Source organism: Lissotriton vulgaris, chromosome 8, assembly GCF_964263255.1.
Source record: "Lissotriton vulgaris chromosome 8, aLisVul1.2, whole genome shotgun sequence".
Classification (NCBI taxonomy): Eukaryota; Metazoa; Chordata; class Amphibia; order Caudata; family Salamandridae; genus Lissotriton; species Lissotriton vulgaris.
In genome coordinates this window covers 874,166,640-874,177,994 of record NC_141696.1, presented here as the reverse complement: position 1 = coordinate 874,177,994, position 11,355 = coordinate 874,166,640, and the positions used below count along the sequence as shown (strand labels likewise).

Sequence of the window (11,355 nt, the reverse complement as noted above, 5' to 3'; positions counted from 1 at the left end):
TACAATGTAGGAGACAGCGCATATGCAGTTCGTGATTTCATTTTGACACCTTATCTAAATCCAACTAACATTCATGAAAGGAGATACAATAAGGCACACCGTTCAACACGTGGAGTCATTGAAAGAACTTTTGGAATTTTGAAAAGCAGGTTCAGAAGAATCCATAAAAGTGGAGGATCTTTGCAATATAAGCCAGCATTGTGTTGCAAAATAATTACAAGTTGTGCTATGCTACATAACATGGCTATTAGAAAGGGAACAAATTGTGAAGTGAGTGACCCTGAATCTTCAGACAATGATGATGTCCCTCCACCAAGAAGATGTGCTACAGGTTTAGGAGCTGTGGCTGGGCGACAAAGGCATGAAGAAATTACTAACAATTATTTCTAGGTAAGAAAGAAAAACACAACATCTTTGTATTCATTATGTAAACCTTTAATTTTTCAAAATCAGATGTGTAACAAAAACCTTGAACCTGTTAATCCACAGGACATACATGTGAGAATGTTTGCTCACAGTCTCATTCTCTTTTTTTAAGATATATGTTGATATTTCTTATTATTTTTTTCCCCTTCTGCTACTCCTACGTTGGCCTGGCCCACTTCTCCTCACAGATGTTGGTTGGCTACCAAGGCTTCCACTACTCATGTCAGGGGTGTCCAAAGTGGGTGTAGGGTTACTGCTGGTTCGACTGGAAGTGTCCTCAGACTCAGTGGCCTCAAAGAACGCACTTGCCCCTTTCTGACAAGTTTTCAACAATTCAAAAGAATGGGATACTTTATCCAGGCCTTTGGCAACATTTGTACTGCATTCACCAACCATGCGTTGCATGGCAATGCTTCTTCTATTACTCTGTGCTGTGACATAGCACAGATTATTTATAGCTGCATAGTACTTCTTTAGTCTGATGTTATGTGTGCGAGAATCCCTCAATCTGTTGGACTCTGATCTTTCAATTGCTTCACAAAGTCTGTCCATGGAGTCAGCCATCCGGGCCATACCATCACCCACCTTATCATTGCTCTTGTTTAGTTTATTTAGTTGGGCATTAATTGACCTTAATGCTTTATGTTGTTTTTGTTGCACTGAAAGCATGTTGCTTTCCAAACCAGCAAAAACATTTGCTGCCTCTGTGACTTCTCCCCTGCTTCTCCTGGTGTTATTATTGGAATATGACTTTCTTGTAGCAGAATCACTAACTGTGTCAATATGTATGACTTCCTGTTCTGACACATTTATGTTATTTGCTGATCCCTCAGGTTCATCATCAGATTCTTCAAAAGGTTGCAGTTGTGCAACTGCTTTTCTTTTTCTTCTCATAAAAGACAATGAATCCTGGTCATCACTAACATTTTCTTCTTCTGGGGCAGTAATATGTTCCTGTGAGGATTGGCCCCCATCACCATCATGTGAATCTACAACATGATCTGGGAATAAAGAAAGAGTCACATGAGATGCTTGCCTGTCTGTGTGCTTCATAACTATTAAATAAAGCTCACTAAAGAGGTAGTATTGTGTACTTATTCAGAAGCATGTATGTTGGTGCAGCTTAAATGTACTGCAAATCATAAGTATGCAGTAATGTGGAACAAAAAAGGGGATCATTTCTCACATTTAAGTACAGTTAAGTATTAAACACATGGAATAATGCTCACACACTCATACACTCATGCTTCCAAATTATGCAATGAAAAAGTTAAGCATCCTGCTTACCATGTTCAGCAACTGGGTGATCAGAACTGTCAATTGTTGAGACTCCGGAAACACTTTCGTGCTGAATTGTAGATTCTATGAGCTCCTCATGTGGGGTAGGTTGGTCCACATTTCCAGATCCTCCACCAGTTTTATTGGCATCCTTTAGTCTTTCAGCAAGTTTTTCCTTTGCCCTCAGCCTCATGTCGTACCAACGCTTTTTTATTTCATCAATTGTTCTTGGGATGACACCAACTGCATTGACTTTTTCCTGGATTTCCAGCCATAACTTCCTCTTCCTGACTTCAGGAACATATTTGGATTGCTTTCCAAACAAAAGTTCATGATGGCAGGCCATTTCCTCCACCAGTGTCTCCACTTCCCTCTCTGAAAATTTTTGCTTCCTTTTTCTTTTCTCAACAGAGGGGCCTCCTTCAGAATTTGCAGCCTCCATCCTGTAGTCAAGCAGCTCCTCTCTCCAGCCAAACAGGTTTCCAACTGCCACTGGGTGTGGCTCAGGCATGCAGGTGTAACTAATCAAGCCCATTTCCTGAGTATGACTCAGCTATTTTGTAGTTGGCAGCAGCAGATTCACGCTTTTTTGCGATTTCTTAATTTGCGAATTCGCAAATTAAGAAGTCGCATAAAATTCTAAGAATAAAATGCGACTTCTAAGGAATCGCAAAAAAGTCGCGGAAACATACATACATCGCATTTAACGATTTCTTAATAGCGATTCGCTACTACTCGCTATTAAGAAATCGCTAACGTGAATCTTGATACATCTACCCCAAAGTTTCCCATATTCCTTGACAATGTTTTAATGTCCACAGAACAAACATGCTGGTACCAATATGTACGAGTTGCGCACTCAGTCCTGCCCTATGCTCCAGACCTTCCCATAGGGGTGTCTCTCAAACCACGAGTAAATATCAGCCGACCGGAACTGACGGAATGGCATGCAGTGGGACTCACTCACGACTTGAGGAGACATATTTACTGAGTCCAAACTTTGTGACTTAGCGACGTTGGTAGATGATTACGGCATACCCCCGGATCATTCCTAATATAAGCGTTGATAACGCAAAGATTGTTCCATACGTGGATTACTGGGCACACCGAACCGAAAACCTCCGAAATACTACAAACGCTCTTGACACACGGTGCAGTTAGGAAAGCAATCACTATGCAATATAGGTCGCTTAAGCCAGATTCTGCGGTCCTTATGGCCCCCTTAAGGGAATATTGGGACGATGCACTTGGAACCGCCCTAACTGACAAACAAGGGGCGCGAGGATTGCTATAACCAAAAATAGTGTCAATTAACACCTGAATTAAATTCATGCAACATAACTACCTGCATCATACTTTTTGAACCCCACATAGGCTAGGGAGGATGTATGATGGATCCCCAGACATGTGTCCCCATTGCCGTGACACTGACGCCACGTTCCTACTTATGGTGTTGTGGGACTGCCTGAATATAAGAACATAATGGTCCATGGAGAAAACCATCCTATCAGAAGCCACAGAGAAATCGTGCTAGCACAAGGGCTGCACTTCTTACTGGGAATCACTAAACACACCACAGGGAGGAAAATTGTTAATAAATTCCTGGATTTGGCCCTCGGACTGGCCAAACGGAGATTGGCTATGACGGGGAAGTCAAGTCTACCCCTGTGCACACGCACATGGCTCACAGACCATTAAGAAGGTGCTGATCGGAGAATATACACAGTCACAGGACATCACACGTGCGGGCGCTATGTCTCCAGTCCGCCAGTTTGGCAGAAGTACTTAACGTAGGTAGAGTCGAAACTCCACCAACATGTACATAACGGCAATCTCATGTAGAACTATTCCACATGATAACATTGCGCTTCTGACCTCCCCCATCAATTGGACCCTATAGGGGTTGCTATGTCTGGACATCCCATCGCCCCAGCCCATGTACACCCCCCATGCTCACCTACAGATACAATAGACCAAACAGTCCCACACTCCCTCCCAGCACAGATGGAATATAATGTAATCTCACTTCTCACATAAATACTGGGTTACCCGTTAGGCAAATATGCCACACAGCACACCACCACGATCCACACATTCACGAGTAATTTGCATAAAGAGTCCGCACAATACATTTATAGGGTATATACTGTTAATATGTTATGTAGTTTTTCTTTTTTTTCCTTTTCCTAATTTGTAATGCTCACAGTTTGCAGTAATAAAACAGCAGACCCAAGATAGGTTATCAACATTTGCAATATACCCTGTATGTGTAACTTTGCAGATCTGTACTGAATGGTTTACTTATGTTTACGTACATTCTTAACTTCTCTGTTCTTTATGTATGTTAAAATGAAAATCAATAAATATTATTGGAAAACAAATGAATAATATTTTTCACACAGGTCTTCCCAGAAAGCAGTATGATTCTTCAGGTGACACAAATATTAAAACCCATTTCTCTATGGCTTAACGCTATTCCTCTGGTCACAGAGAAGCTTTCTAATTGACCTCAGGTAGAAAAGCTATTCCTACTCTTTTAAGAATGTTAAAGGCATGCACTTCAGACAACATAGAGGTCTCTCAAGTAAAATCAAATGTTAAATATGTGCCCCTCCGAAATCAGTGATATCCCTCAGATTTCACAAACAACTTAGGAATACCCTTTGACAGCAGATCTTTTTCACAGGTTGTGGAGGGTGGGTTACAGGCCAGAATACTAGACAGCAAAGGTTAATGTGATGTCAAGTATAAGCACTCCATACAGCAACTCTATCACTCTGGCTACCCACATATTACTCATGTGCAGGTAAAACAGAAACAGTCTCCTCTTTAATACTCTTTGGTTCTAGAAATATTGTAAATGTGTATCACATACATAAATTGTCAAGGGGCTTACTCGGATGATAATGCAATGCTTTTAATGCAACAGAACAATCCCTTAATTTACACAGATGCTTCAAGCCTGTGTCTATGTTCTTACCTTTAGAGAACAGAGCAATACCTGAGGACACACAGATGACAGCTATACACCTTAGAAAATATAGATATCTCTTAGAAAGCACTGGGAATGCAGCATAGATTCAAAATGTAGGCCTGTGCCTCACCATGCACAGTTAAATCAGCCATAGACTTCAAAAAGAAAGTGTAAGAAATTGGGTTATTGGTTGCGGGGGTTACGGACCCACTCAAGTAATGACCACAATCCTTATGAAGGAAGACCACAAAAGACACTAAATAAACTTGTCTTTAATGAATAAAATGACAGAACATCCAATCAGTAGAACCAGAGTTACAAACTTTTAAAGGTTTGGGTAAAAATAACACCATGAAGCACAAAGCACCACTCACGTTTATCTTCTCATGTTCGACCAAGTCAGTTACAAGTTCAGGTTAGCCATGATGGAGCACAGGCTGTATACAGGGGCCACATTTTATCCGCTGAAAAGTTTAACTTCTCAAAGTCTAAACCACGAGCCTTGGCTGGTGCTTCATGTTGGCGTCATTGTCTGCATGAGGAGCTGCTTCAATTGGAGCTTCCCATTAGTGGCGGATAAGGGTGGTTGCTGTTTTGTGTGAAGAGCAAGTCGCTGATGGAACTTTGTGTTGGAGGTAAATGCAGTGACCATTGTTAATGGAAGGAGCCTGCTTGCAGTGGCCAAGAGCCCCAAACTACTGAATTTTCACCTGGAGTGCATATCTCTTAAGCTTTGAGGCAGGAGGAGTACACTCTGATGCCAAGCCAAGGGTCCGGGACCTGGAGGATTACTTTTGGGGATCAAGACTCACTCCAGCAGAGGCCACCAACAGGCCCCAGCAGGTCCAGGTGGTGCTAGTTTGCTGGGCACTTGCAGGGAAGCCTCTGGAAGCTTGTTGCGTTCCTGTAGCTCAAACAGGAGGTCAACCAGCTGACCCTTGGAATCACAACTGGGAGTCCTCGGTTGAACGCTACCAGATACAGTCTTCCTTCTTCAGAGAGAAGGGCCGTCCTTCTTCTTGACCTTTCACAGGTCCAGGATTGTTCTGAAGGTGCCACATTTATACTAGGGCCAGCCTTTATGGGTAGGAAATAGTCATTTAAAATCTACATATTATAATTCAAAAGAGTGAAAGTATTTCTCTCTCTGCGCCCAAACCGAAGTTATCACTTATTAAGTGTAGTAGGGTAACCCAGTATTAATTTATCATAGAGAAAGCTTTGCCCACAGGGAAAAATAATTGCAGGAGTTTTTCACTCTCCTGACATGTAAAGCTTTACATGCACCCAGCGCAAGGAGCTGTTAGGGCCTACTTAGGGATGAGTTATACGTTTGAGAAAGAAAGTGTTAGGTCTGACAAAAGGTATACTTTGCTAGGTCGAGATGGCAGCTTAAAACTGCAGTAAGGGCTGCAGTGGTTGGATCAGACATGTTTTACATGGCTAATTTAGTGGGTGGCACAATGAGTGATGCAGTCCAATTGTAGCATTTAATTTATAGGCCCTAGGTACATATAGTACCATTTTGCTAGGGACTTATAAGTTATTTAAAACTTCCAATCAGGTGTAGGTCAATATTACTATGTCTAAGGGAGAGAGTGCAAGCACTTTACCACTGATAAGCATGGGAAAAAGTGCACAGAGTCCTAATGCCAACAAACACAGGTTCAACAAAGGGAGGCAAAATCTGGTGTGACTTGGCAGAAAGAGCTTGGTCCAACAGATATCTAGTTTCATTAATCCACCCTATTTTCTATTTAAAGTTGACATGTTTTGGCCATTCTGTGAAGTCCATGCATATCAGTGGCACCACCGGGAATAAAAACAGCCCCTGTGATTCTGCCCTACCTTAACAGGGTATATGTCCATATGACACGGTATACAAAAAACATACACAGTGTTACTAACTGTTTTTGTTATGTTTGATGAAGATTCCATCTGAATTTGCCCATATAACTTATCAGATGACATGTGTGGAGATATAACCAAATCTACTGTAATCTGGCTTTTCTTTTCACAAATAAAAATGCAAGCACCATGGAGAAGCACTGTTCATTCACAGTGTGCTACTGTACTTGCAACATGACATATGTGACAGTTTGAGTTACTATCCTACCCAGAGTAAATATTGTCAATACCACATAGAAACAGTGGGTTACCTAAGGATAAGTAATATATTAATGGAAAGATACTCCACCAAACTCCTGTAACCTACTTCAAGAAGGGTTGTTATTTGTCACCAATTTGGCTGCCACCCATGTGGTTACTATCTTCCACCAATGTTGGCCTCCATTGCTACCATGTTATTCTGATGTGTTCAGACAACACTATTTAAACTTTAATGTAGCACAGAGAGATGCTGAGACTAGACGTTTCCACTGGATCATGTGACATGCATGGAGTATATGTGACATCATTACATTGACATCTACTTGATGTTTTTCATCTTTTGCTTATGTATTATGTTTATTTCTATTCCCCCTTGCTTTTTAAACATACACACTAAAGGGATTCTCTGGCTGACAATGATTCTAATGGTCACATTTAGCATACAGGATTGGAAGTAATAGTATTTAAAATAGTAATAATCTTGGGACCCATAATTTTTATGTTCCTTTGTGATTCAAGCCAATATTATTAAGACCCTTTGTATATTTCAGAAACATTTTTTTCCTAGTCCCAATGAAAAGATCATCAATATACCGTACCCTGGTAACAACATAATCTTACCAATGGTTATATTTGTTACCTCAGGCAACCATCTTCTATTACTTGGGAAACTTGAAGACGTCATAGCCGTATATGGGATTGTGGACATGTGCTGGGCTTTACATGAATGATGTAATATGTGACATCATCAGCAGTGGATTGCGGGTGCGCGATATATAGTTATTGCAACTAACTATATATGCGAATTTTCTATGGTTTCGTGCGAGTAAAATAAGGTTTTGTAAATGCTAATTCCTAACTATATATGGTCTATAACCTATGGTTTTTTCAATGAATTTCAATGTTTTTTTAATAGCAAATATCAAATGCTGTAAAATGTCAAGTACGTGGTAGGTAAAAACATTTTACGTTGTCGCGTAATGCGTCATATGGCGTGCCGCTTTAGCGCACCCGGAAGTGCTCCGGTGCGCAAGGCGCAGCTTCCCGGAAACGATCCAGAGCGCGGCGCGCAGCGCGTAACGTAAGCATAACAGGTCATGTGACTTGTTAATAAAACTTTTCATTGGTTCATTTTACTTTTGTTATTCTAATGATGAAAGGCTAGGTTATATGACCTAAAAATAACGCTTTTCATTGCTTTCGAACATTTTTTTTTCCCAAATGATGAAAGCCCCACCTTTTTTTTCTCACTCTGACTTGTAAAGCAAAGGACCCAGATGCATTCACAGTTTATCACTTACAATGTTCCAGGCTAATGTATTTTCCCGGGAAATTTACAACTGTCCTGCAAGTAAAATATTCCTTTTTCGAGAAAAAGGGCGTTTCTTCGTCCCATGAGGGAGCCGTTGAGCAAAAGAGGCTCGGCCTGCTGTCTTAGTCGCTGATAGGCATGAATATCAGATTCTTATCGATCACTTTATGTTGCAGGAGTAGAAAACACAACAGCCCTTGACCATTTTTCTTTACTGCGTTCCTGCGTATTATACCTTTTAACAGTCATGTAATTGGACTGCTTTATTTCACTTGCCTTTTACTGATTCGAAAACAGTGGCTATTATTCAAAACTTTACCAATGTAGGTACTACTACCATGTTTTTTTTAAAAACCTTTATTGTGAAAATGTCAGTATACAAATACGGGCCTATAACCACGTGGGCCGGCCACGGAGCAAACTGGAATCGTATATGATGACGGCACATTTACACTGTAGAAGAACGTAACGGGCGACCCATTAGATTGCAAGAACTAAGGTGTCTACCATTTACGGAATCGGTGGACGTACATTTTATAATTAAAGTACGACAGGGCCAGTTACAATAAAATTATCTAGATGTACATTTGCGGGCAAGTACCATGGGTGACGTTAATTCGAACTTTCAATAGTACAGTAATCAATAACACATCAGAACTTAATATCAATAGGGATGTCAAAATGTTCAATCAATTCTCGTCCCTGCTCGCCATGTGCTTCAAAACTGCATAGGTATCTCATGATATCCAGGTTGGGCAACCAGTACACAACAAGGAGTTATGAGTCCCATTTATACCGGCGCCATTTTGGGCGCGGCCGGGCAGGTCCAGGATATAGTCAAACATAACAAATGAGGCTGACGTCTCTGAAGCAGTTGACGCACAGCAGGACATAGCAAATAAACATGAAGTCTCTGAAGCTGTTAACTCACTGCAGGACAAAACAAGTGAACCTGAAACCTCTGGAATAATTGTCGCTCAGAAGAACAACACACAAAACTCTGTAGTGTCTGAGGAAAGTAAAACAGAAGGGCACTGTAGTTTCAGACACACTTAACACTAATGACTTAACAAAGATATCGTCTGTCTATGAAGCAGCTGTCATGTTCACAGAATTGACAAAGAAGTGTGCAGACACCAATGCTATTAAGAAACACAAGGAAATCCCTAACGCATCAGCATTCTCGGAAGAGGTTGACACAGATGACATCTTAAGGAACAAAGAAAGACAAATTAAGGATAAGGAAGTTGTCACTTTAGTTTTTTCATCAGCTAGCGACAGCAACAAACACATTGTAATGGAGATTAGAGAGGCTACGGATGGGTGAATAAATTATCAAAAGAAAAAGCGACTCCCCCCTTTAGCAGATTAGCTAAATCTTTGCATAATTTGGGCATAAAAGTTCGCTACTGACGCCGCCTCATGGGCCAACGGGTTTTGTATGCTTTTTATAACCCAAAGCCGCATAACAGATCATGTGACTTGTTTATAAAACTTTTCATTGGTTCATTTTACTTTTGGGTTCCTAATGATGGAAGGCTTGATCATATGACCTAAAAATAACACTTTTCATTGGATTAAAACATTTTTTTTTCCCAAACGATGAAAGACCCACCTTTTTTTTCTCACTCGGCAATTAAAAAAGGTTACGTTAGATGACAACAGAGGGGACAGGCAACAAGAACCATCACTCAAAAAAGGGGAGGGCAAGTTCTTCCCTACCGGGTCACGTTGGGGCTCCACCGGAACTCATCGAATTGATAGTCTACAGTGTTTCAGGATGTTTCAGACTGAAGCTGGCGTCAGCATGAGAGCACCACCATCTTGTTGCTCCGTCGTGGCCATTCCGCAAGCAATTATGGCAGCCGCTCCCCACCGGAAGCCTGCGGGAGTCGGGGGCCCCCAAGACTTTTGTAGAATCTTCAAGGCTGAGGGGACACTTTCGAGAATGGAGCCCAAGCCCTAGCAGACAAGCGTCCGAGTTCCAAGGTGTCCCAGAGCCATTTTAGTGGACCAGGCCCAAATCCGAAGAGCCGGCCACCATTTTAAGAGTCCTGTGGCAGCCGCCTATCGCTGCACCGCAAGAGTGGGAGCAACTCAACTAGATGGTGAGCGAGACGCTGTAGCCGCAAGAGCGAGCGGAAAACCGCTGAATGGCAAGTGAAACGCTAAAGGGGCGCCCCACTACAACAGACGAGCCTCCACCTGGGGAGGCCCGTTCATGCCGCCTCCCCCCCCCCCCCCGGGGCTCCCCACGCCGTTTTTTGGAGCAGCATTGTAGGATACCAAAACCAGTGCGGCACCCAGGGGCGCATACGGTGCATACGTATCTCGTGATATTAAGGTTGGGCAACCAGTACACAACAAGGAGTTATGAGTCCCATTTATACCGGCGCCATTTTGGGCGCCGCCAGGCAGGTCCAGGATATAGTCAAACATAACAAATGAGGCTGACGTCTCTGAAGCAGTTGACGCACAGCAGGACATAGCAAATAAACATGAAGTCTCTGAAGCTGTTAACTCACTGCAGGACAAAACAAGTGAACCTGAAACCTCTGGAATAATTGTCGCTCAGAAGAACAACACACAAAACTCTGTAGTGTCTGAGGAAAGTAAAACAGAAGGGCACTGTAGTTTCAGACACACTTAACACTAATGGCTTAACAAAGATATCGTCTGTCTATGAAGCAGCTGTCATGTTCACAGAATTGACAAAGAAGTGTGCAGACACCAATGCTATTAAAAAACACAAGGAAACCCAAGACTTTTATTTTGATATGGCAAGGGAACGAAATAGAGAATAAACTATAGTTGGTCACCATGGGGTTTAAAGAAGGGATGGTTCTTCACCTGGGTGCAGTCCAGAACTCAGCACGTTGTGCTGCCTTGGAACTATTCGCACAACAGACCGCTACTGACCATTGTTGCTTCTGTTTTAATAAAACATTTTTATGGTGTTTCTGTTTTTGTTGCGATGTATATATTTATAAGTTAATAAAGTATTATAATCCTACTACTTTGTTGGAGTGCTATATATTTTTAATGTGACACATAATTGTGCAGACTTTGATGTACAAAATGGCATCCCTGGAATCTTCCGCTTCAGGCTCGGTCCCACACACCCTTACAGTGAGAATCCCCTCCCCAATCACAATACAGGATCGTTATCAGATAGTAGGAACACGTGTGGTGTGACGGATCTCATGGGGTGGGGGCCTTGATCTACTGTAACTCCTTTGAAGAGGGGTGATTCTTT

The 11,355-nt window shown here is 41.9% G+C and overlaps 1 protein-coding gene across 1 annotated transcript; it reads right to left on the bottom strand.

Annotated features, from left to right (window-relative positions):
• Positions 1 to 558: 558 nt before the first annotated feature.
• On the bottom strand, positions 559 to 2,154 carry LOC147698125 (uncharacterized). The gene is made up of 2 exons (XM_086936181.1): positions 1,714 to 2,154; positions 559 to 1,427 (listed from the first exon to the last, which is right to left on the bottom strand). The coding sequence occupies exons 1-2, from the start codon at positions 2,144 to 2,146 to the stop codon at positions 559 to 561; spliced, it is 1,302 nt and encodes a 433-aa protein (XP_086792307.1). The 5' UTR covers positions 2,147 to 2,154.
• Positions 2,155 to 11,355: the final 9,201 nt, after the last annotated feature.